The sequence below is a fragment of the Eriocheir sinensis genome, chromosome 24 (genome assembly GCF_024679095.1).
Source record: "Eriocheir sinensis breed Jianghai 21 chromosome 24, ASM2467909v1, whole genome shotgun sequence".
Lineage (NCBI taxonomy): Eukaryota > Metazoa > Arthropoda > Malacostraca > Decapoda > Varunidae > Eriocheir > Eriocheir sinensis.
Window position 1 is genome coordinate 7,349,046 of NC_066532.1, and position 27,156 is coordinate 7,376,201.

At 49.7% G+C, this 27,156-nt stretch overlaps 1 protein-coding gene across 2 annotated transcripts; it reads left to right on the forward strand.

The window, feature by feature from the left end:
* Nucleotides 1-17,966: 17,966 nt before the first annotated feature.
* On the forward strand, nt 17,967-20,307 carry LOC127002823 (uncharacterized). Of its 2 annotated transcripts, XM_050869045.1 has the most exons (2): nt 17,967-18,735; nt 18,769-20,307. In XM_050869045.1, the coding sequence occupies exons 1-2, from the start codon at nt 18,556-18,558 to the stop codon at nt 20,191-20,193; spliced, it is 1,605 nt and encodes a 534-aa protein (XP_050725002.1). In that variant the 5' UTR covers nt 17,967-18,555; the 3' UTR covers nt 20,194-20,307. The 2 variants fall into 2 exon arrangements, with proteins under 2 accessions (XP_050725002.1, XP_050725001.1); XM_050869044.1 differs by having other exon boundaries at nt 17,967-20,307.
* Nucleotides 20,308-27,156: the final 6,849 nt, after the last annotated feature.

The window sequence follows — 27,156 nt, forward strand, 5'->3', positions numbered from 1 at the left end:
GTTACCATATTGAGATCCACACGGGTCACAGACCTTTAGTCTGGTTGTTACAGGTAGCTAGTCCCAACGGCAGGATAGCTAGATGGCAGACTCTCATGAGTGAGTATGGTTTCACAATCAATCATTTGCCTGGCAAGGAAAATATAGTAACAGATTTTTTTTATCAAGGATGAAGGCTCAACAGGACACTGAGATTGAATTAGAAGGACACGCGCGATAATATTTCTCGATGGGGAACAACCAAAACCGTGGAACACGTGGATAATGAGGGGCAAGGTATTGCACTAGTGTAGAAAAAGAAACAGGCGCCGAAAGATGAGAAAATAAAATATATGATATGTATGGACCTGAATTGTGAGTGTATTGGCCACACACTTGACTGGAGTAATCAGGAGATTAGTGAGCTGCATGATGAGCAGCCAGCATATAAGTATGCTAAAAAAAAGGAAGCCCCATGAATGAGAATTGAGCAAAGACTCAGAGAAAAAAGGTATAATGTGAAGATGCCGCCACTGTTAGAGGAACAGGCGGAAAATGTGTTATATTGTGTTGAAGACGCCCCTGTTAGAGGTACAGGTGGAAAATGTGTTATATTGTGTTGAAGACGCCCCTGTTAGAGGTACAGGTGGAAAATGTGTTATATTGTGTTGAAGACGCCCCCGTTAGAGGTACAGGTGGAAAATGTGTTATATTGTGTTGAAGACGCCCCCGTTAGAGGTACAGGTGGAAAATGTGTTATATTGTGTTGAAGACGCCCCCGTTAGAGGTACAGGTGGAAAATGTGTTATATTGTGTTGAAGACGCCCCCGTTAGAGGTACAGGTGGAAAATGTGTTATATTGTGTTGAAGACGCCCCTGTTAGAGGTACAGGTGGAAAATGTGTTATATTGTGTTGAAGACGCCCCCGTTAGAGGTACAGGTGGAAAATGTGTTATATTGTGTTGAAGACGCCCCCGTTAGAGGTACAGGTGGAAAATGTGTTATATTGTGTTGAAGACGCCCCTGTTAGAGGTACAGGTGGAAAATGTGTTGTGTTGAAGACGCCCCTGTTAGAGGTACAGGTGGAAAATGTGTTATATTGTGTTGAAGATGGGCATAATGTGAGATGCCGCCCCTGTCAGAGTTGCAGGTGGAAAATAATGTGTTTAAGTGAATCCGTACGGAGAAGCCACTAAGGTGGTGATTCTACCCCTGAAGTATTTCCAAGGCGATAACTCTGGCTCATTCGTCGCCACTGCAGAGCACGGAAGAACCAAAGTTACGTTATGTCGGTGTAGAAAGTTCGCTTTCTGGCCTGGAATGAAACGGGATGTAGAAAATTATGTAAGGAAGTGCGTCATGGTAGTCGTTTTAAAAGTGAGTTGGGAACTTGCACCCTGCTCCTTGGCGGCATTATCCAGACGTCACCGCTCCTTTTGAGAGAATACACATGGACCTTGTGGGTCCCATGGGTGTATCGGACAATGGGGTTCGATACGTAATGCCCATAGTTGATGTTTTTAAAAGGTATTTGATTACAGTACCCTTACGGAGTAAGAAAGCCCGCGAAATGGCAAGGGCGTTGTACGTGGATGTTGTTTGTGTACACGGTCTTCCTCAGACAGTTGTTACAGATCAAGGTTCAGAGTTCGTTAATTCCGTGATGCAGGAGATTAATTAGAAGCTACCTGGGCGACACGCGAAAATAACGGCTTACCATACAAATGGAAATGGAATAATAAAGCGCGCAAATTATACTGTTGTTAACATTTTGAGGACAATGGTTCTAGGCAATGTGTCCGTTTGGGATATAAAGTTACTTATAGACACCCTGGCCTATAATGCTGCGTGTCATCGCACCATAAAGGAGTCCCCTTTTATCGAGAGAGACAGAGAGAGGATTTTTAGAGATCCTCATACGCCCTACACTATGTTAGAAAAAAAAACAAACTCAGCAGCCCTGGTATGATATTGACTCCTATAAAGAGGAAATGACTGTAATTGCAAGGAAAGTTTATGATATTTACTCCTACAAAGATGAAATGGCTGCAATTGCAAGGAAAGTTTATGATATTTACTACTATGGAGAGGAAATGGTTGCAGTTGCAAAGAAAGTTTATGATAGATGCCAGGTTTACATTGAAGAAGGTAGGGAAGAAATGGAAAAGTACTACAAAGCTACAAAATCAAAACTATCAACGTTGGAGACAGAGTGTTCCTCAAACGAGACCACAAAGAAAAGTAAATAAAAAGTTGCAACCTATTTTTGATGGACCCTACAGGGTAATAGAGAAGATCAGTGATATAATGGTAAAAATTAGGAACCTCAGGACTAGTAAGGTTTCAACAGTCCCCACAGATAGAGTAAAAGTCCTTCATGAAGATTGCATCGATGTGCAGCAATGTCCAACGGTTAGGCGAGCATACCCTTTAAATCCAGAGACAGACACTGATCTATTCTTTGCATTGCTCAACCCTGAAATCGCTGAGAAAAATTCTACCGAAAATGATAACTCGTAGCGGAGAGGTGACTGCTACTCATGACACATTAAATAATGTTCGTTCTACAACAGCAATAAACACCTGATGCACAGGCCCTACCTTCTCAGGTTACTCCCAAACTTTCAGAGCCACCTCAGCATAGATAAAGCCTTCGCTCTTCCTCTACGGCACAAGAGTTGCCTAATGTAATGTCAAAACTAATACGATATAAAACAGGAATAATGTATAAGGATGCAAATGCAATGATTAAGCGGAAATATGACGAAATAAACCACAGATTGATTTGACTCTTTCGGTGTACGACTCAATGACACAATAAGAGTCCCCAACACGTGCTGGCCAAAGTTTCACACCAACAAACTGTTACGCCACCCCCCCTACCACACACCATCCACGGGCAGGCAGGCGGCGTGTTCCCCAGAACAGCCACACGGGCACAAGTCACTCACAGCGGCCCACACCGAACACCGAGGGGTAGGGATGGGCAAGTACCGTTAATTTGAGTACCGGTAGTACCGGTACCGAAAACTCAAGTACCGTTAGTACCGGTACCGGTACCCAAAGGAGTTTTTTTTTCTTAATGACTTCTGATGAAATTCCCAAACAAATTTCCTGTAAAGAAAACTCTCTCTTCCTTCAACTTAATATCAACTAGAGTAGAAATGCAACGTTTAGGAGCCTTCTGATTAATGTAAAATCACTTAGGTTTAAGGACAGACCACCTAGTCTGTACCATGGGGTCTGTGTGGTCTAATTTTTTTCTATGTAAATCTATGTAAATCTCTCTCTCTCTCTCTCTCTCTCTCTCTCTCTCTCTCTCTCTCTCTCTCTCTCTCTCTCTGAATGAATATTTATTTTTTCGAAAAAAAAAATAGCATGTATAGTTATTATGGATGTACTCGATCATAGTCTAATAACAATAAAAATGTTTATTAGCAACCTAAAAAAGAAAAAGAATCGGACATGAAGAATTATCCAGTAACTCCAATAAACAAATAAAATAATAAAATAGTGGAAACGGGAGCTGTGATGGAAACGGAAAGCAGGACAAAATGGTGGGAACTTGGGGAGACGGTCAGCGGGGCAGTGACTCAGCGTCTACACACAGGGCTCATACCACATGGAGGCGGGCGAGCACCGAGCGTCACTAAGATCCTAACGGCAATGCGCAGTGCCGAGTGATCATTAAGCTTCCCGGAACCCAAGTGATCATGATGCTTCGCGGTACCAGTACCGATATCAGTTATCGGTACCAGGTACCGGTACCTGGTACCGATAACTGATATCGGTACTGGTACCGCGAGGCATCATGATCACTGGGTTCGAAGCAATGATCACTCGCCGGTACTGGTATCGATAACTGATATCGGTACTGGTACCGCGAAGCATCATGATCACTTGGGTTCCGGGAAGCAATGATCACTCGGCACTGCGCATTGCCGTTAGGATCTTAGTGACGCTCGGTGCTCGTTTCCATTATTTTATTTATTTATTGAGTTACTGGATAATTTTCATGTCCGATTCTTTCTTTTTAGGTTGCTAATAAATATTGTTATCTCTCTCTCTCTCTCTCTCTCTCTCTCTCTCTCTCTCTCTCTCTCTCTCTCTCTCTCTCTCTCTCTCTCGCCTGCTACACCTCCAATATTTAATCATCTTATATAATTCATCATGCAATTCTTTATAGCCAGAAACTCTCGCCAAGGGATTCAAACTTTTTTCGTTAATGCTTTATTGGATAAATATGATCTCTCTCTCTCTCTCTCTCTCTCTCTCTCTCTCTCTCTCTCTCTCTCTCTCTCTCTCTAAAAGTTAACGAGTCATACGAATTTAACAGTGGCAAGTAAAAAGAAAACGAAGTCTTGGGTTAAAAGTTAGTGAGTCCCACGAGTCTTTAGAAAACGCTAATATATATTGTTATTGTTATTAGACTATGATCGAGTACCCACTACCCATATCACCGAGATATCCACTTACTAAGTGGTGATCTCTCTCTCTCTCTCTGAATGAAGTGAATATTTATTTTTTCGATAAAAAAATAGCATGTATAGTTATTATGGATGTACTCGATCATAGTCTAATAACAATAACAATATTTATTAGCAACCTAAAAAAAAAATCGGACATGAAGAATTATCAATAAATCCAATAAATAAATCCGAGCAACTGGTACCGGTACCGAGCAATCTGGTACCGGTTTAGCTGGTACCGTTAGTACCGGTACTGGTACCGGTACCTGCCCACCCCTACCGAGGGGAGATGGGAACGAGGCAGGGCACAAAGGATACACGTTCAACACTAAGTTCTAGTTTAATGACAGGTTCCTCACACAGTACAGCAACTCTCAAAGGGCACAGAACAGTTAATCAGGCACAGTACAGGGGCACGGCAGACACGCACACCGGATGCACACAGCACTCTCGAGCGGAGCAGCTCAACACTCTCTAAGCCCAGACACGCGTCTTCTCCACTGCCCCTCAGCCACCCTTGCTCGCAACTGCCGACTCAGCACTTCCTGCCCGGCGGCCGGTGGCCCCGGGCTCCCCTCTGTCTCTCTTGTCCCAACAAGTAGAGTTGCACCATGCTGAGCTAACATTGCATCATGCTACAATTTCATCACATTACACATACAATCATTCACATACAGCACATTCGTAACACTATCCCCTCCTTCAGAAGGCAGTCGACCCGGCTGCCCCAACATTCAACAAACAAAACACATGAAATAAATCAAACTAATCAGTCCCCTGGGACATCACTAAAGTCTCTTAACCATCCCGGCCGACGCCTCTCTCGCCGAGGGCGCCGCTGGGATGCGAGCGGCGGCAGGCAGGCGGTGGCACCCAGAGCCGCGTCGTCGGCTCCAAGTACTTGCTCAGGGTCGTCACTGACATCTGCCGCTTCGCCCGCACCGCCCATGTTCTCGTTCGCCCCTTGGTCGGCCTCTGACACGTCCCCTTCGCTGCTGCTGGGGCTCAGGTCCCTCTTGCGCCGGTCGTATGTCTCCTTCATGGCCTGGCCTGCCACCTTGAGCTTGCCCCACGGGCGTCGGTGCACCTCAGCCAGGCTTTCCTGCAGTGCCGCTGCAAAGCAAAGGTGACGGTGGGCAAGCTCACGTCGGGGGGCCGCCCCGTGGCCAAATCCACCGGTAGCCTGAGCTCCCGGCCGAACATTGAACACAGAAAGATACATGCAATACACATAAATCGGTCTGTCCTCCACAGTCTCTTCTCTTGCCCCCAAGGGGCTCCGCCTGTCAGCCACGCCGTCGACCAGCCGCCAGTCCTCAGTGGGCTCTTCCACGCCATCCGCTCCACGTGACGCTCGGGACAGTCGACACCAAGGAGACTATAGAACAGGAGAGGGGACCTCTATGGGAGACCGTGGGCGAGTGGTGGTGTATGTCGGTTGCAACAGATGGCGCAGGTGCAGCGTTGTTTACATTCAGGCGCCTCCCCCCTTCCAGACCCACCCCCAACCCCGAGTACCCATCAGCAGTGTTGCTATATGGGATCAAGCAGCAAATGTTGCTACTTTTTTCTTCAGTCTGGTTATTTCCCATTTTAAATAAAAAAAATAATATAGGGAGATAAACATTAAAATGAAGAGTAGGAACTATATATATATATATATATATATATATATATATATATATATATAGATAGATATATATCTATATATATATATATATATATATTTACCAGGTAGATATAGCCTGACTGCATGTCATGAGTAATGCTATTATTGTACCGCAGTTATATTACTTTCTCTGCATGTGTGGGAGGCTACCAGTGGTTAGATGTGTTTTATGTGTTTAACCTTTCTGTATTCATACTGGAATGAACCAAGGAATTGTAACCCTACTACTGTTCCTTAAAAACTATGTGATCATGTTTTTCTTCCAAATTCATTGTTTTAGCACGCACGCTGACTTCCATCAGTAATGATTTACAATGAATCATTGGTTTGTAGGGGGAAAGAGTGGGTGAATATAATTATCTCGGTCTAACTTATACTGTTTATTATACTGCTATTCTCAGCAATATCTTTCTCTGCTTCGATTGCAACTCTGCCTCGTTCAAAAATCATAACACCGCCGCGGCCGCCACGTTTACCAGCCGGAGCCTCAAATCATGTCCCTTTGTGGTGATAAAGAGGACACAGCCTGGTGTGAAGCTACATTTATTACGGAAGGATGCCAGCCGGGGTTAAGTGATATATATGAATAATGATAATGTGGAAATTCTAATCATTTTCACGCTGACTGCTGTTCTGAACTTGCTAAAGAACCTGTCACACCTTAACGTTTTAGAGAACGTATGGCTAGCGTATGGTAAACATGTTAAACGGTGGCGTACGCTGAACTCTTCGTTTTTCGGCGCGTTGTCGACGTATGCAGAGCGTATAAGACAACGATCGGGGAACGTACTCAGCGCGTGAGGAACGTGTGAGGAACGAACTAACAGGTAACGATCGAGTAGCATACGCGTAACAATCGAGTAACGTACGTCCCTCGATCACGTGACGCATGTCAACTGCATAAAAAGGTTGCTGCAAGGACTATCGTGTCACAACTATACCAGCCATGGGCAAGAGGTCACCGACCAAGAAACCAGCACGGGGCCGCGGCCGTGGTCGCAAGACACCCACACTGTCACCTTCACCTCTAGTCTCGGACGTCTTGGGTGATAGAGATGGGCGTGACTCATCTTCGCCACCGCGAAGAGATGCCTCCCCTGCAGGCTCCACCGCATCCTCTGCTGCATCGACCTCTACTCTACAACCACATGATATGAAAAAGAGAGCCAAGAAGACTCAGTTTTGTTTGGATCCTGAAGAAGAACAGATAATGTGTGACTTTGTGAGAGAAAATGACATACTGTGGAATGTAAAGAAGAATGACTACAGACATGTTGACAAGAAAACCAAATTATGGGAAGATCAGGCTAAAATTATGGGAAAAACAGTGGATCATCTGCAAGGGTGGTTTCGCTCCCTGAGGGATGCCCACACACGTCTTCAGAAGAAGAGTGGGGATGGAACGCCAGACTTCACAGAGAGAGAGCAATGGATATTGCAAAGTTTCGAGTTCTTGAGGGCAGTTGTCAAACATCGGCCAGAGCCAGTTAAGAGTGTAAGTACAAAATAAACTGCACATCAATTTCAGTGCGATTAGAATTGCTGTTGTTCTTTCCTAACAACTTGTGGTGCCCCGCGAGCCGCGACACCACTCGTGTCATCATCATCTTCACCGGCAATATTTTCCGATGACAACAGCGGTATCGACCGCTAAAACACAACACGGACTCCAACACATGATTGTCCCCACTGTTCATTTACCAACCTATACACAATTGTAATTGCCCATTAACGCACCCGCTTATCTCTCTAAGCCAAACACAATCAACCGCGGCTAAAACACGATCAACCGCGGAACAAAATGTTATGAAAACAAAGCTGCGTCACCGCGTGAATTAAGCATGTCGGTTAGGTAGATTATTGTATGAGCTCGGTGTGAGTTTGATGTATGACTCACACGCCTGACGTATTACCCTCGCGATGTCTGCCTATATAAGAAGCATTTCTCCAGGCTTGACCTGAGATCAACCAGCACTCTGTTCGTTGCTGGACACTCAGTTGTCCTTCCCTAGACAACATGGGTAGAACATTCATCGTTGCTACTGTGAGTATGGAGTAATGTGGTACCATAGAGGAAAGCGTATCTAACATATCTATTGTGTTCTATTATCTTAGTTTTACTTAGGATTATATTTCTATGATACTTTATTGTGTGAGTTTTTACTCAATATTATACCAGTGTTAACGTCAGTAACCAATAGTGAAAGAAAACCTGAAGACTCATTGAGTCTAGTAAGCCAGTCGCTGGTTTAAACAATATTTTTACCCTCTGTAATATTAAGTAGTATTAAGGTAGAATAAAATACATATAAGAAAGGCGACACCGTTTCATCACCCCATTTACGAACTCCTTTAAATACTCCTAAAGTACTAGAATTTTAAGTCAAGTGTCACTAATACAAACAGTGTGTCGTCGCCCCTGTGTGACCCGGGATTGCGGGTTACAACATTGGTGTCAGGTGTGGGGTGGTGAAACATGTGGTGAAACATGTGGTGAAACATGTGGTGAAACTTGTGGTGAAACTTGCGATTTATATTGGTTTATATTGGTATTGTACTGGTGTATGTCCACATCCGAAAGCGAGGGAGAAGACAGTTATTCTTGGAATTACGGAATAAGACTTTAGAGTTAAAATGCCAGACGAAGGCAAGAACCCTCCCCCCAAAAAAGGAGATGGAAAATCGATCACCCTTGCCCATGATGATCTTGTCACGCTACTTAGCCGTCATACCTTGAATGATTTTAGTAGAGTGCAGGGACTCTTATATTTTTGTGGTGGAGAAGAAAAAAGTAGCAAAGCACCAAACCTCCCATGCCATACGCTAGCAAAGAAATGGATAGAGGATATTGAAAGCCGGACACAGGCAAATTGGGACACTACCGGAAAGATTGAGTTAGCCAAACAATATGCCCTGGGAGCAGCGCGCGATCATCTCCTCGGTTGTATCACTAGATGTGGACAGGATTGGGAAAAAGTAAAGGAAGACTTCCTACGTGTGTTTCCCACAGTAAGGACCTTTTCGGTCCTCCAGAAAGAATTGGGAGAGGCAAAACGGCGGACAGGAGAAAACATCCGCACCTTCCTCATCCGCCTGGAGACATTGAGAGACGAGTTGATCGCTCTCAAGCCTGACAATGCCAGTTTGCTAACTGAGATAACCGCTTTACGGCTCAGAGAGGCTTTCCCTCCGGCCCTCTTACTCATCCTAACGGAGGAAGAAAAGGGGGACCCACAGAAGGTATTAAAGAAAGGGTATGAGTATATTAAAGCTTATCCAGAGTCGAAGCTATCCGATGCCGATATCGCCAAAGAAATAAAAGTGCTGAACGTCTGTTCCACCCAGGCATCCGGACCCAAACATGTCTCACAAGCCCGTCCTCCACGCCCTCCAGGCCAGTCACGTTACCCGATACCCCAAAGGGGAGGACGGCACGCCGCGCCACCTACACGCCCATATGGGAACGCGCCCACGCCACCTACATGTTATGCTTGTGGGTATGTAGGACACATGGCTCGCGATTGCACATATGGAAGGCAGTATAGGGGTGCCTACCACCCACCAACGGGCTCTCGGTACCCTCAGTACCAGCCCACTCGAAACAGGCGTCAGCCTGTCTCGCCTTGCGCTGCCTGGCGCCCGGAGTACACGGCCGGTCCCTCACCCCGTAGCTCCTGGGTCAACCCTGACCACGAGAAGAACAAAAAAAAAAAAAAAACGACCCCAGAGTAGCTGCGGCAGTCCACGGCCCTACCAACGCCCTCACGTTGAGATTGTGCGTAGGCGCTAATGCACAAAAGAAGATGGTTTACGCAATGCTAGACACAGGAGCAGGAGCGTCCCTAATAGAAGAAGATTTATTTAGGAAGGTAGGCGGGAAGATGATAGTTACAGAACCTCTCTCCATACAAGGGGTAGATCGGACTCCAATCCCTAATAAAGGAATAGCCGAAGTAGTAGTAGACTTTGGGCACGGAGAAATTATAGAAAAGTTTGTAGTAATATCACAAGGTATAGTGTTACCAACAGCAGTTTTGTTGGGCCTAGAATTTATGTGGAGACAAAATGTGGTAGCTGCACCGCTGGCCACACCTGGGCAGTTTAGTGTAATGGTGGGCGCCTACCCAGTGGAAGTTCATTCCCTGGCTGCGGACGATATGAGCCCGTACCCAGAAGATTGACTAACCGACCTTAAACCTACTTTAGACGAAATGGAGGAAGTACCAGTGAAAGCATACGCTATTAACGTGGCGTCCTTGCTACCAGGCACGGCAGGGTATGTCACTCTGGAGGCAGAGATTGGCAGAGCCCAGCAAGCCTTATTTCTCCCAAGGTCCAATGATATCCCTTCTTCATTTTTATTTCCCGGGTTAGTAACCTTAACTCCTAACGTCAAACAAACCAAAGGCAAATTCATCATTCCCTATGCTAACCCAACTGAAGAAACTATTGAGATGCCAACAGGTGAAGTGATGGGACACATTTATTCTTGTCACTCAGAATACTATCAATCATCGACTAATGAATGTGTAGCGGCTGTCACAAAAACAGCTACAAAGCCGCCTGTCACCCAGTCAAGTAAGCAGATGGTACTCGATAAGCTGATAGACGAGCTATTTTTACCCTCACAACGGGAAAATTGCTGTCTGAAGGGCTTAACCCGCAAGTATCCTGATGTGTTTGCTCTAAAAAACGAGCCACTCACTATTACCCCTATTATGTTCACACTTTAAGGCTAAAAAATGACAAGCCTATATATAAAAAGCCATACCCAATACCAGTAAAATATCATAAAGAAATAGAGATTCAGCTCAAGGACCTTGAGGCCCAGGGTATTATACGCCCTAGTGCGTCACCCTACAGCGCACCTCTAGTCCCTGTTGCTAAAAGGATGGTGGAGTCAGACTTTGTCTCGACTTCCGCGCTCTGAACGATGAATTGATTGATGACAAACATCCACTCCCTAACATTAACCTCATTTTGCAACAGTTAGGGGAAAGTAAAGTATTCACCTCCCTTGATTTGCTCCAGTGCTACCACCAAGTCCCATTGGCAGAGGAATCTAAACACTTGACAGCCTTCACGACACCTTATGGCCTCTATGAATTCACTACAGTCCCCTTTGGATTAAAAAACAGCACCTGCAGCCTATCAACGGATCATGAATCAAGTTCTCATAGGTCTGACAGGAAGAATTGTACATGTATACCTTGATGATTTGATAGTACAAGGGAAAGACATGGACCATCACCTAAAGAACCTCCATGCCGTCTTGGACAGACTGCAGAAGGCTCACCTGTCCTTAAGACTAGATAAGTGTTCCTTTTTCAAAGAGCAAGTAGATTATCTGGGTCACATTGTTAGTGCTTCTGGCTTGAAGCCTCAGCCCTCAAAGGTACAGGCGGTGCAACAACTCACTCCTCCGAAAACAGTCAAAGAACTTCAAGGTTTCCTGGGATTGGTTAACTTTATAGGAAATTCATTAAAGACTTTGCCAAGATAGCATCCCCACTTAATAATTTACTCAAAGGGAGGAAAGTAACCAAGAATGATAAGACACATCTGGAGTGGAATGAAGAGGCATTGCATGCATTTAGCACACTAAAGAACAGTCTAACGACTGACATTGTTTTAGCCTTTCCGGATTTCCGGAAGCCCTTCAATCTCACCACAGATGCGTCAGATAAGGCAATAGGTGGTGTGTTGCAACAAAAGGATGAAAATGGTAATTTACGTCCCATAGCATATTTTAGTAGAACCCTGAATGGAGCAGAACGTAACTACTCAGCGGTAGAGAGAGAAGCTTTAGCAGTCATCTATGGCCTCAGTACTAACCGACCCCTTATCTTGGGTTATAGGATACACATCCTGTCGGACCATAGACCACTGACTTGGCTGTTAAAAAGCACAGTACCTAGCAGCAGGATTGCACGCTGGCAGACACTTCTAGGAGAATTTGACTTTAGTATTGATTATCTCCCAGGCTCCAGCAACATGGTAGCAGAATTTTTGTCAAGGATTAGGAATCAGGAGAGTGACGTGATAGAAGGCGAATTGGATGCTCGAATTATGTCTGTCACCCTTACGGGTGGACAGGACACGTCTGTCGCCTCTCCGGAGGGACATGACAAACAGGATAAGTTTCTCCATTGGAGTCTTGCTGGACTCATGGAGCACCAGGATCGCGATCCTGAACTGAGAGAATTGAAGCATGCTTTTGAACAAACCACCGGTGGTAACGTACATGAGAGAGATGAGAGAAAGGTTGCAGAGAGGAGCAATGTAACGTTAAATGCAGCTAAGAGGTACTTCAAAAAACTGCCTCTTAGTGAAGTGTGTGTAGAGAACGGCATTCTCTACCGCGATGTTTGCGATGAATACAACAAGCAGAAAAGACTGGTTATCGTTCCACCAAGCTACATTCCTAACGCGTTAGCTTTGGCGCATTCCATGCTACCTGCAGGGCATGGAGGCACTAAGGTTACGTTGGCACGCTGTCGCAAGTTTGCGTACTGGCCGGGAATGAAGGCGGACGTGGAGCAATATGTCAGATCTTGTCCTGTCTGTTGTCGGTTTAAGAAGAGGGATCCCCGCCAGCTCCACTTATGAGGTATCCAGAGGTTGGCCAACCGTTTGACAGAGTCCATATGGATATTGTCGGACCTTTGTCTGTTTCAGACGAAGGCTATAGGTATGTACTGACAGTGATAGACGTCCTGTCACGCTTCTTGGTAGCAACCCCTTCGTACGAAGGCAGCCAAGGAAGTGGCAGCTGCGTTCTACAAGAACGTAGTCTGTGTACACAGCATCCCGCCGATTCTAGTCACGGATCAAGGAAAGGAGTTCGTCAACACTCTCTTACGAGAGTTGACTCAGTTGTTACAGATTGATCATCTAAGGACAACTCCTTATCACCCGTCTGCAAACGGTGTGATAGAAAGGCCTAATGGCACCTTAATAAATATCTTGAGAACTTTGTGCGAGGACAATCGCGGTATCTGGGACCAAATGCTTCCGGTTGCAACACACGCCTACAACACTGCCTACCATCGTGTTCTGAAAGATTCACCATTTTTCTTGCTTTTCTCTCTGGACCCAAATGTTCCTTTTGAAGTGCTTGAGAATAAACTCCAACCTTGTTATGATGTTGACAGCTATAAAGCATTTACTTCTAGTGTCGCGCAGCGTACCTATAAACTATGTCAGACCAATATAGATATAGGATGGCAGGAGTCAGAAAGAATGTTTAGGAAATCCAAACCCAAACAGGTGGTAGTAGGAGATCCGGTCTACATAAGGAATGTATGTACAAAGGGAGAACCAAAGAAGCTCCAGCCCTTGTTCAATGGACCTTTAGGGTGCTAGAAAAATAAGCCCTGTAGTCTTACGACTGCGTCATGTTAGAGGTGGTAAGATCAAGACAGTTCACACAAATAATGTTCAGGTCGTTCACGAGGACTCTCTTGGCTTCCATGACTCTCCTAATGTCAGGCGTGCATACCCTCTCCCTGATCACGTAGTAGAAGTGGACCCACTCCCCATGACTTATTCCCCCGAGGAGCCGCTGCCATTGTCCTTTCCAGCTCCTTCCGAGCTCTCCTCACCGGCTCCTGTCTCCTCAGATGCTTCAGAGGTCCCTCATTGGTTCCCTCAGCTCCTTCAGAGCCCTGTGTCAGTCGCTCATTACGCTCCAATACGGTACCCCCTTCTCTCCCCAATGTGATGGACCGCCCTCTTGAGTATCGCCAACGACCAACGAACTGATGCCCCCTATAATTACAGATCCTGGGTGTTGCCCTCCTTGTCTTACCTTGATCCCTCCAGGCAGCAACCCATTCGTCCCGGCCTCGTCTTCTCCCCAGTCTTTAAGATGCTGTTGACAGGACGGTACTATGTTGTCCCCGTCGTCATCAAGACGGACGACATCCAACGTCCTCTCATCAACGTGGCAAATCTAACAGCGGAAGTTTCATGGTCGATTGAACATATGAATCAATCGTTCCCTACTGTTGGTCTGCTCAGGCGCACTCTAGACTCTTTTCACATTGAGTTTGAGAAGTTATTCAAAGATCTTAACAGCTTTCTGTCGGCTATGAGTGGTAGAGATGGAAGCCCGTTTCGGACTCGCCAGAAGCGAGGGGCCGTGGATTTCCTTGGCTCGGTAGCAAACCTCCTTTTCGGTACGGCCACTCAGGCCCAAATCGATGTGATACAAGGGAAGCTCTCCCAGCTCTACACTCTGTCCACAGAAGAGAGACGTCAACTTAACCTCCATCAGGAAGTCCTCAACGCCACAGTTCGGGACCTCCGTCATGTTCATTCTGCCATCTCCCGTCTAGAGTCCGCCTCGGCTTTGGCCTCAGCTATTATCCGTCAGTTCTCACTAAAACCTTGCAAAGTGAAGGGGAAATGCGTATTTTGGAGACTATCCTTCTCATTCAGTTGGCACTTAGTGACCTAAATCATGATACTCTGAATCTCAAGCTTGGCCTTCAGCAGCTGTCCCAAACGCAGGTTTCCCCTCTCCTCCTTCCGAATGATGTACTATTTCGTGTGCTCAGCAATGCGTCACTCCATTACCCAGGCTTACTTTTCCCTGCAGCACATGAATATTTAGCATTGTATAGAGATGTCTCTAGGGTTATTTCTAAAGGTACGCTTTCCTCAGGAACCCTTCACTTCTACTTACAAATCCCCATGAAAGGGGATCCCTCTGACGTGTTCGATGTGTTTAAAATGGACGCGTTGCCTTTTCATCTTGATGGCACGCCATATTTTCTGCACACCGACACGCTTTCCACTTACCTTGCGGTTTCTGAAGACCGCACTCACTATATGCTCTTAGACTCCTTGGACCGCTGTACTAAACACCACCTGCTCTATGTATGTCCCCCTGTCGCCCCTGTCTACTCGACTTCTGTCCAGCGCTGCGAGATCGCTCTCTTTCTCGATCGCCCAGACGCCCTCTCGCTGTGTTCTAAGTCTCTCCTCAGAGTCTTCCCCCCGGTCTTCATCCCGTCTCCTGCGGGCTGGGTCTTCGCTACCGATACTCCCCAGGTGGTCACCATGGTCTGCCCGGACAGCCCATCAACGGGACGGGACTCCTCAGCCTCGGTATGGGCTGTAGTGCCCACTCCGACGCCTTCAGCCTCCCTGCCTCTGCTACTATGGACGGTGACGCCCCGCTGACGGTTCATCGCGCCCCCTTCCACATCGGACGTGACGTGGTCTCATCGCTCCTGGCCAAGACTCCCCTTGGCCCCTTCCCCTCCCCGCCGCCGTCGCCCGGGTCGTCTCTGGCCCCCCCGCTGGACCTCCCTCCAGCACTTCACGCGCTCCTACAACAAACTGTCGTACTTGCAGGTCCAGGCAACAATTCTGGTCCATCGAGGCAACCTATTGCTGTTGTTCTTTACTAACAATTGTCATATTTGCAGGTCAAGGCAACAATTGTGGCTCATCGAGGCAACCTAGAAGCAGCCGAGGAGGCCTGCGCCGACCTTCCTGCAGAAAACGGATCACCCTACCCAGGTTCCTCGTCCTCTTCCCAGCGAAAGGGGAGGTGTGGCCAGGAGGAGGACGACATTCTCCTGTCCCTTCAGAAGAGGGTAAAGGAGTCGGGAGAGCTCCTGCAGGCTCTTGCAAACCCCAGGGAATCCATAACGGAAACTGCAGCATTCGCCAATTATGTCAGGGACAGCCTCATAACTATGCCAAAGCGGAAGTTCAAGAAAGCCCGCACACAGATCAACGCCATATTGACCCATTTGATGAGTGAAGACAGTGACGAGGAAGTGCATACAATCCGCACGAATGCTGTGCCTGCTTCTGGTGTTGTGCAGCATCCTTCAGCCCCACCCACAGCTTCCACAAGTTACAAAACACCATCGGAGCTCTGTCAACCCCCTCCACACATGTGGACGCCTCAGCCTCCTGCAGCATCGGTCTGGGGGTCACAGACGGCCGATTATGTCCATCAGTATCTCCAGCAGCCTCTAGAACCGCAAGTTCAGCAGAAGCAGTCTCAAGATACCCAGCAGAGTCCCAGCGGAACGGCCACTAGCAGTCACAGTTTTGGTAACCTTTCAGGGCTGTCTGCGGTGCTTGACTTATCTGGCCTTGATGGTACAAGCAGCCCCAGTGAGCACCCTAGTGTGGAAATCAGTACCCCTCAACACCCATGAGAGAACTAGTGACAGTTTTGTGCCATAGACAGTACTCATATTTGTCATGTCATCAGTTGTAAACGTTGCAGTTTTCATTTCGTATATTTGTAGTCCTGTGGTCTGTTGTAGTACAATGTGGCCTTTCGACTTATTAGAATTTGCTGTGCCAATTTATCAGTTGAGACTTAGACATAGTTTGTCAGTTTGAAACTTCATTGGATAATAAAATTTTTGAACTGCACTAGTGTTTTATTTTCTACATTTATCAAATAGCAAGGAAGTAGGTACATGATGGCAATGGTAAAAATGGGTAAGTGAATGTCTATAATCTATATCATTCTGTTTTGCCAAAGAACTGCACCAGCTGGCGAGTTAACCCAGTGCTTCAGGAGATTCCTCTGTATCTTTCCCTTCTTGGAGGCAGTATTAGGGCCACTGGCTGTACGGGTGTCCTCCATGTGACGTCCCTCTCGCCAAGCTCCTGAAACAAAGTCACGGTTCTCATTCTCAGGACTATCCAGCAGCTGGTTCTGAAGTCCTGGGTACCTGGTCCTCATAATGTTATGAAGAATCAAACATGCTTTCACAATCAGCTTTACAGTGGAGGGGTCCTGTTGCATTGTAGTGAGCAAAACCTGGAACCTGTTAGCCAGGATGCCAAAGGCATTCTCCACTACCCTTCTACCTCGAGAAAGCCTGTAGTTAAAGATGCGTTCTTCATTTGTCAGTCCCCGAAGACTGTATGGCTTCATCATGGTCTCTCTTAGAGCGAAGGCATCATCACCAAAGAAGTAAGGCATATCCTGGTTGTCATTGGGAAGAGGCTCAGGGTCAGGGAAGCCCAGAGTACCATCCTCAACACATTCTTTCAGTTCAGATGCATTATATATCTGTGCATCTGATGCTGATCCAGCCCCACCAACATCTGCCCAGATAAATTTATAGTCAGCATCCACAAGTGCCATTAGAATAATGGAGTAAAATCCTTTGTAATTAAAGTACATAGATCCACTGTTAGGCGGCCTTCGGATGGCGACATGCTTCCCATCTAGTGCCCCACATGTATGGGGAAAGTTCCATCTTTGCAAGAACTTGTCGGCTACGGCTCTCCAACCTTCAGGGGTACTTGGACAAACCATCACCTCGTCGGCATACTCGTCAATGATGGCTTGACACACTTCTCGGATCACAAGGGACTGAGTGTTGTGAGGGACTCTCCATGCAAACTTCATTGAGGCATACTTGTTGCCTGAGGCAAGGTGACGCAAAGTCAGGGCCAGCTTCAGCCCAGGCGGAAGTGGCTCCCTGTAGAAGGTGTGCTGCTTACTTATCCTGGGAACAAGTCTTTCTAGCAGCTCATCAAACATTGCTGGAGCCATCCGCATGAAGTTGGTGAATGATGCTGGGTCCTCAGCCCTCAGTTCCACCATCAGCTGGTCATACAAGCCAAACTGTCGGCGTCTCCCTATCCAAGACCTCACCCAGGTTCTTCTCTTTCGATCTAATAATAGAAATAATAATAATAATAATTAATGGGGCTCTTCTCCAGTACGTATCTTCTTGTCAACAGTACATACAAAACACACACACACACACACACACACACACACACACAATATATATATATATATATATATATATATATATATATATATATATATATATATATATATATATATATATATATATATATTGTTACGAATGTGCTGTATGTGAATGATTGTATGTGTAATGTGAGGAAATTGTAGCATGATGCAATGTTAGCTCAGCATGGTGCAACTCTACTTGTTGGGACAAGAGAGACAGAGGGGAGCCCGGGGCCTCCGGCCGCCGGGCAGGAAGTGCTGAGTCGGCAGAGTGGAGAGTGGCGAGCGAGAGGCGCTGAGGAAGTGGAGAAGACGCGTGTCTGGGCTGGAGAGAGGGTTGAGCTGCTCCGCTCGCGAGCTGTGTGCATCCGGTGTGCGTGTCTGCCGTGCCCCTGTACTGTGCCTGATTAACTAACTGTTCTGTGCCCTTGAAAGTTGCTGTACTGTGTGAGGAGCCTGTCATTAAACTAGAACTTAGTGTTGAACGTGTATCCTTTGTGCCCTGCCCCGTTCCTGCTCCCCTCGGTGTTCTGTGTGGGCCGCTGTGAGTGACTGGTGCCCGTGTGGCTGTTCTGGTGGGGATCACGCCGCCTGCCTGCCCGTGTATGGTGTGTGGTAGGGGGGGTGGCGTAACACTTGGTGTCAAAGGAGTGGGGATAAGTGAACAGTGAAGCGCGCCGAGTGTCATGGCGTCCCCCAGTGATCGGCGTGAGGGTGAGGAGACGGGCAAGGCCGAGGCTGACGTGGGTGAGGTGAAGCCGGGCCAGATGGACTTGTTCGCTGCCATGTTGGCCAGTCTGAGGCAGGAATTGGATCAGAGAACAGAGAGGGCAGAACAGAGGGCAGACGAGAGGGCACGCGAGCAGGCTCAGAGGGCAGAAGAGAGGGCACGCGAGCAGGCTCAGAGGGCAGAAGAGAGGGCAGACGAGAGGGCACGCGAGCAGGCTCAGAGGGCAGAAGAGAGGGCAGACGAGAGGGCACGCCATCTTGCCGAGGTCCTCCAGAGCAGTCTCTCGTCCCTGAAGGCGGAAACCCAGCAGTACACTGACAAGGCCTGCGACAGCGTTAAGAGTGAACTGCTGGGAGAGGTGCAGACTCTGAAAGGCGAGGTCCAGGGCCTGAGGGAGGAGGTGGAGGCGGAGAGGCAGCGGCGAGAGTTGGCAACGTCACGCGGGGAGGAACAAGAAGCGTCACGCGTGCTGGCGGCAAGCACCAGGGTGACGGACTTGCTGGGGTCCTCGTGGGGCCCCTGGCAAGAACCCCTGGGGCCTCGCAGCGTTGTGTCAGAGCCAGCAGCTGCCGCAGGAGGTTGGGGAGCCATCGGAGCTGCCCCCTTGGGTCCAACTGGCGCCAGAGTCGGACCCACTCACCCCGCCTCTCTGCCGCCTTCACCGCCGCCCTCTCCATGCCGGCCGGCTCACAGCCCACGGGCTCCGTTTTCTCCCCCATCCAGCCCCTCGGCTTCCCGCCGTTCGGGGAGGCGCAAGCCGGCGGAGTATGATGGGAAGGTGGCCTGGGAGGCCTATGTTGCCCAGTTTGAGATGCTAGCTGCTGCCCAGGGCTGGGACGAGGCTGAGAAGGCGCTGCAGTTGGCAACAGCGCTTCGGGGCCCGGCTGTGGAAGTGCTGGGGCACCTGCCGCCGGCCCAACGTGCCTCTTACGGGAGCATGGCGGAGGCCCTGCGGCGACGTTTCGGGCACCACCTTCAGGCCGAGGTGTACCGAGCTCGCCTGAAGAAGCGGACTCGGGAACGCGGCGAGACACTGTCGCAGCTGGCGCAGGACGTGGAAGCGCTGGTCAGTAGGTCGTATCCTGCTGCCCCGGAAGAGATGATCGTGGTGCTGGCCCGCGATTTCTTTGTTGACGCTCTGCACGACCAGCAGCTGCAGACTTACGTTAAGCAGGCGCACCCTGGGGACCTGCAGGTGGCGCTGGCGAGGGCCTTGGAATTCGAGGCCTTCCTGAAGACGACCAGCGGCCTAGGGGCGGCCCCCCAGCCCCGCCGTGACCTCCGGGGCCGGAAGGCGAAGGTGGAGAAGAAGGCGACGTCGAGGAAGGCGAGCCCGGACGGTTTTCTCGGCTCGTGTTGGGGCTGTGGCAAGAAGGGGCACATGCGCAGTCGTTGTCCGAGGGAGCGAAGGACGCGTTCCCTTGATCGACTGAGTTCCGACGCCTTTCAGCCTTGCTGCAAGGACTGTGGCAAGTCTGGCCACCGTTCGAGCGCCTGCCCCAAGCCAAAGGAGGTAGTGCAGGCGGGAAACCGGGACAGGCTGGAGAAGGGGGCCGAATCCCAGCCGTCAGTCCCCGGGCCCCGACTTGCGTAAGCTGCCGCCGGATAACCAGTGCGATGCAGGTGGAGGGCTCAGTGGACGGGAAGCCATGCCGCCTGACAGTGGACACCGGGGCTGAGAAGACCTTGGTGCGGCCTGATATGCTGGCCGCCAGGCGACTCCCGGACGCGCCTCAGAGGCTGTGCGGCGTCACGGGGCACTGTGTGCAGCTCACAGTGGAGGTTCGTATCGGCGTAGGCAGCGCTGTGGAGCGGCTGCCGGTGTACGTCGCCGATCTGGACGAGCCGTGTTTGCTGGGCCTCGACTACCTGACGCAGAGCAAGGCTTGTGTCGACCTCGGACGGAAGCTGGTGAGGGTACGCGGTCAAGACGTGCCTTTGCTTCCGGAGGTTGGCTGTGCAGAGGTAGTCGCGGCTGAGCGTCTGCACCTTGCCCCTAGGACGGAGGCCAGGGTCCGGTGTCGTCTGTCCAGAGCGATGCGTGGAGCGGAAGGCATGGTGAAGCCCACGGAAAACCTGCGGCTGGCTGACGGCGTGGCAGTCGGACGGAGCCTCGTTGGGGCGGGGGAGGAGTTAGTTACGGTGCTGGTAGCTAACTTCTCCGACGAGGCCCGGAAGGTACCCGCTGGTGCCAAGCTGGGCACCTGTGAGGAGGTGGAGCGCCCAGAGGAGACGTCGGGTAGCGAGGAGTCGGCCGCTGTGGGGCCGCTGCCCGACTTCCTGGAGGATTTGGCGCACCGGAGCGCCGCTAACCTGACGGAGGCGCAGACGGAGAAGATGCGCCACACCCTGGCCCAGTACGCGGACGTGTTCAGCAGGGGTGACTTGGATCTGGGCCGCACGGGGTTGGTGAAGCATAGCATCAACACGGGAAATAGTGTGCCCATCAAGAGCCCGCCCCGACGTATTGCACCAGCCAGGCGGGAGGAAATGCAGCGAACTGTTAACGAGCTGGCGGCACAGGGGGTGATTGAGCGGTCAGACAGTCCTTGGTCCTCAGCGGTAGTCCTGGTTAAGAAGAAGGACGGCACGCAGCGCTTCTGTGTGGACTACCGGGCGCTGAATGATGTGACTGTCAAGGACTCTTACCCCCTGCCTAGGATCGACGACACGCTCGACGCACTGGTGGGGGCCAGGTGGTTCTCCACACTCGACCTGAAGTCGGGTTACCACCAGGTGGAGATGGCAGAGGAGGATAAGCCGAAGACCGCTTTTTCTTTCGGGCAGGGTTTGTGGCAGTTCAACGTCATGCCCTTTGGTCTCTGCAACGCCCCTGGCTGTTTCGAGCGCCTGATGGAGAGGGTGTTGGAGGGCCTGCAGTGGAAGACAGCGCTCGTCTACATCGATGACGTCATCGTCTTCGGGAGCACCTTCGAGGAGGAGCTGGAGCGGCTGGAGGAGGTACTACAGCGGCTGAGGAAGGCCAACCTCAAGCTCAGCCCCAAAAAGTGTTCGCTCTTCCAGCACGAGGTGCCGTTCCTGGGGCATGTTGTCAGTCGGGACGGCGTGTGCACCAACCCGCAGAAGGTGGCAGTGGTGGAGAAGTGGCCCGTTCCCACTAATGTGGCGGAAGTTAGGAGTTACCTGGGCCTGTGCACGTACTACCGCCGCTTCGTGCAGGACTTCGCCAGCGTGGCAGCCCCTCTCCACCGGCTCACCAGGAAAGGGGCGTGCTTCCTGTGGGACGAGGAGTGCCAGGCCGCGTTCGACGGCCTGAAGAAGGCACTGGTGGAGGCACCGGTCCTGCCTTACCCGGACCCGAAGCTTCCCTACCTGTTGGACACCGACGCCAGTGCCGAGGGCGTCGGGGCGGTCCTGTCACAGGTGAAGGACGGAAGGGAGCACGTCGTGGCCTACTACAGCGCCAAGTTCAGTAGACCTGAGCGCCACTACTGCGTGACGAGGAAGGAGCTGCTGGCGGTGGTGAAGAGTCTCGAGCACTTCCACCCGTACCTATACGGCGCTGAGTTCATCGTCCGGACCGACCACGCTGCCCTGCAGTGGTTGAAGACGCTGAAGGCGCCGGAGGGTCAGCTGGCGAGGTGGTTGGGGCGTCTCGAGCAGTATAACTATCGCATCGTCCACCGCCCGGGTCGTGTCCACAGCAACGCTGACAGTCTGAGTCGACGCCCGTGTGAGGCTGGCTGCTCACACTGTGCTCAGAAGGACTCTGACCCTCTGTGCCTCCGCCTGCAGGTGCTAGCGGGCGTCGCTGAGGGGGATGACAAGTGGCGTAAGGCGCAGCGTGAGGACGCTGATCTCGCTCCCATCATCCAGTGGCTCGAGGCTGGCGGGGAGCGCCCCGGCTGGGAGGCAGTGGCGGTGGAGAGCCCCGCCACCAAGTGCCTAGTAGATCAGTGGGAAACTTTGAGAGTAGACGAGAGAGGTGTGTTAGTCAAGCGCTGGGTGGCGTTGAGCGGCGTGGGTGGTGACGCGTGGGTTGTGTTAGTGCCCCGAGCCTTGCGCGCTGAGGTGCTGAGGGAGTTACATGCCGGACTTACCAGTGGCCACTTGGGCGAGAAAAAGACCCTGTGCCGTCTCCGTCAACGCTTCTACTGGGTGGGAATGCGAAGTGACGTGTCCGAGTGGTGTAGAGCGTGTGACGTGTGCAGTGCAAAGAAGGGCCCCGCCAAGAGAAACCGAGCTCCGTTACAGGTGTACTGCGTTGGGGCGCCCATGGAGCGGGTGGCCGTGGACATTGCCGGCCCGCTGCCTCTCACGCCACGGGGTAACCGGTACATCTGTGTGGTGATGGACTATTTCACCAAGTGGCCCGAGGCGTATGCACTCCCTAACCACGAGGCCGAGACCGTGGCGGGCGTGCTGGTGAATGAATTCTTTACCCGGTTTGGTGTACCCGCGGAACTGCACTCTGACCAAGGCCGTGAGTTTGAGTCCCGAGTGTTCCGGGAGTGTTGCGAGCTGTTGGGGGTGCGCAAGACCCGGACGACGTCCCTCCATCCGCAGTCTGACGGCATGGTGGAGCGCTTCAATCGGACCCTTGCGCAACAGCTGGCCAAGTATTGCGGGGAGGGCCAAGAAGACTGGGACGTCAAGCTGCCCGCTATGTTGATGGCGTACCAGTCCGCTGTGCATGAGGCAACGGACTACACGCCCGCCCGCCTTATGTTCGGCCGGGAGCTAAGGCTACCGGTGGATTTGGCCACGGGGCGGCCCCCCGACGTGAGTTTGCCCACCGTCACCTCTGGCTTCGCAGCGGCACTGCAGGAAAGCCTGGCTGAGGTGCACCGACGCGTACGGGGCAAGCTCAAGGTGGCGGGCCAGGCCATGAAGGAGACATACGACCGGCGCATGAGGGACGTGAGGTACTCCGTGGGTGACAGAGTGTGGCTGCATAACCCCCGCCGTAAACGAGGGCTCTCGCCGAAGCTACAGAGCCCCTGGGAGGGGCCGTACACGGTGGTGGCAGCCCTCTCTGACGTCACCTACCGGATTCGACGGGGACGAAAGCGCCCGTCTGTTGTCCACGTGGACCGGCTGTGGCGTTACCACGGTCCAGGGCGCTACTCCTGGGGCCACGGTGAGGAAGGAGAGGACGTAGGCCCCAGCAGCAGCGACGAGGACGTGTCAGAGGTTGACCACGGGGCGAACGAGAACATGGGCGGTGCGGGCGAAGCGGCAGATGTCAGTGACGACCCTGAGCAAGTACTTGGGGCCGACGACGCGGCTCTGGGTGCCACCGCCTGCCTGCCGCCGCCCGCATCTCCCCAGCGGCGCCCTCGGCGAGAGAGGCGACGGCCGGGATGGTTAAGAGACTTTAGTGATGTCCCAGGGGACAGATTAGTTTGATTAATTTCATGTGTTTTGTTTGTTGAATGTTGGGGCAGCCGGGTCGACTGCCTTCTGAAGGGGGAGATAGTGTTACGAATGTGCTGTATGTGAATGATTGTATGTGTAATGTGAGGAAATTGTAGCATGATGCAATGTTAGCTCAGCATGGTGCAACTCTACTTGTTGGGACAAGAGAGACAGAGGGGAGCCCGGGGCCTCCGGCCGCCGGGCAGGAAGTGCTGAGTCGGCAGAGTGGAGAGTGGCGAGCGAGAGGCGCTGAGGAGCAGGGGAGAAGACGCGTGTCTGGGCTTGAGAGAGGGTTGAGCTGCTCCGCTCGCGAGCTGTGTGCATCCGGTGTGCGTGTCTGCCGTGCCCCTGTACTGTGCCTGATTAACTAACTGTTCTGTGCCCTTGAAAGTTGCTGTACTGTGTGAGGAACCTGTCATTAAACTAGAACTTAGTGTTGAACGTGTATCCTTTGTGCCCTGCCCCGTTCCTGCTCCCCTCGGTGTTCTGTGTGGGCCGCTGTGAGTGACTGGTGCCCGTGTGGCTGTTCTGGTGGGGATCACGCCGCCTGCCTGCCCGTGTATGGTGTGTGGTAGGGGGGGTGGCGTAACAATATATATATATATATATATATATATATATATATATATATATATATATATATATATATATATATATATATATATATATATATATATATATCTACCTACCTGCATTTCTTCTATTTCTTTGCAGCTGATGCAGTGTTAAATCAATGAGATCATTCTGATGCTGCAGGACAGCAAGCTGGTACTTTCTTCGTAGCGCAGCCGGACAATCCATCTCTTCACAGAAGACGCTACCTGCAGAATGAGGGTTTCCGAAGAAGAGGCCTTTTTATAAGCCAATCACTCTAAAAACGTTCCAAATACGGTATTCACGCAATGAGTACGTTTGCAACACGTTATGTACGTTTTGCATCCGTTGCCATCACGTCCAACACGTTGTACATCCGTTCGCTACACGTCCAATGATCGTTACAAACACGACAACAATGCGTTCTGGGCACGCTATCCATTATACTAATGAATACAACGCGTGAGGAACGATCAGAGAACGAATGATAACGATCGCCTAACGTGCCTTTAACTTATCCCCAGCGTATGCATAACGTACTGGCCACACGCTGGCATACGTCGAGAATTTTGTGCATGCTCAAAAACTTCTCGCTGTCCCTGCGTACGACGACGTACGGCACCGTACGCCACCGTACTTCAACGTACCCTAACGATGGAGCAGCGTACCCATAACTTATTCAAGCGTATGCTGAGCGTGTGCCACCGTTTTCCATACGCTAGCCATACGTTCTCTAAAACGTTAAGGTGTGACAGGCCCATAACTGCATGCCTCCCCTCCTCCCGCGGCCCCGCTGGCCGCTGCACTTGATTTAAACACATGAACATGGGGAGACTGCAAGAGGCCGAATGGCCTACACACGGCAGCTCCAGATTCCTCCCCACTACCACCTGCCATCCTCGTCCATGTAGCTATCCAGTCTACTCTTAAAACAAGCTATCGTCCCTGCACTCACTATGTGATTACTGAGTCTGTTCCATTCCCCCACCACCCTATTTATAAACCAATACCTGCCCATTTCCCTCCTAAATCTATACTTTTCTAATTTGAGTCAATTACTGCATGTTCTATCTTGCCAAACATATTATGCAAAAGATAACCAGCATCTTCACTCTTTCATCCCTTACAATGATAAACTCTGGAGCAGCCTTCCTTCGTTTGCATTTCCTCCTGCTTTTAACTTGACCTTCAAGAAGAGTGTATCAAGACTCTATTTTTGTCTGTTTGGGAGCGGTGAGTAGCGGGGCTTTTTTTTCTAGTACACTTTGTTGCCCTTGAGCTGTCTCCTTTGTTTAAAGAAAATAATAATTAAATAAATAGAAGTTGGCCGCCAATGCTTCCAACACATTTTGGTGCCATATCTACAAGTGGCTGGTGACTGTATCTCAGCAACCTGCATGTATCTATGCCATTCCTATCATGGTGCATGGAGCAAGCTTCACATAACACTCAGACAGAGACAGTTCAATTATGGTTATATTTCAGACTCAGTTTATTGCTCAGCCTCTAAGGTGCAGTGCTGTTAATATTGTTAGTGGTAGTATTAGTACAATTAATGTATTTATTTTCATTAATTTATCAATATTTATTTATTATATTATTAGTGTTTGAAAATTCTAATACTAGTATTAAGATAAACAAAAATATCAGAAATATATTTATACTCATTAATTATTATTGCTTTTCTTATTAATTCCTTCAATGTCCTGGCACTTTGACATCTAGTGCTTCTCTGTCTAGCAGCCAAAATTGTGGTCGTTCTGAATGTGTATGTCCTAAGTCTTCATTGATGTAACTAGCTATATAACATCAAAATCTGCATCTCTCTCCCTTCTCACCCAGTTGTCCCCGTACATCCTTTCAGTATCCAAATAATTTCAATTTACATCTTGTCATCACTTAACTAATGCAGTGCAATCCTCATCTCTGTATTTTACCGTGTGGACATACTCTTTCCTTCCATGTTCCACTGTCGTATGTTATTCCACATCTAATACAACCACATCCCAACAGATCCGAACACGTCCGATATCATCCAAGAGAATGTGGCAGATGAAGGGGGAGAGTCCAAGAAAGAGGCCAAGGGTGAAGACATTTAGCCACCCCCTGAAGTACATGGCAGCATCCAACCCTCTTGCTATATAGGCTGCAGGAATGTGCTCCCCATTGCAGTGCACCAGCTCCATGTACTGATTTTGGTATGAATACTTCATCTAGTGTTTGTTGATTGTTGTGTTATTAATCTAATTATGACATCACAAAATAGATTGTGCAAGTCACTTAACACATGCCCTGCTCAACATCACTTTTAAGTTGTAGAATTCCTTCATATGGATGCTGATTTGTGTATCCCGAAATGATTGGATATTGATTGTCTTGCTTTTTTTTTTTTTCCATGATCACTGAACTATGTTATGGTATGTCTTTGGGTGCGGATCCAGGAAATGAGTTTGGGGGTGGACGTCAGACTTTTTGCGGATGGAAGGAGCATTAGCATTACCGATTAGCCATTCTCAGCAGATTTATGTATCCTGAAATGATTGGATATTGATTGTCTTAACATTTTTTTTTGTCCATGATCATT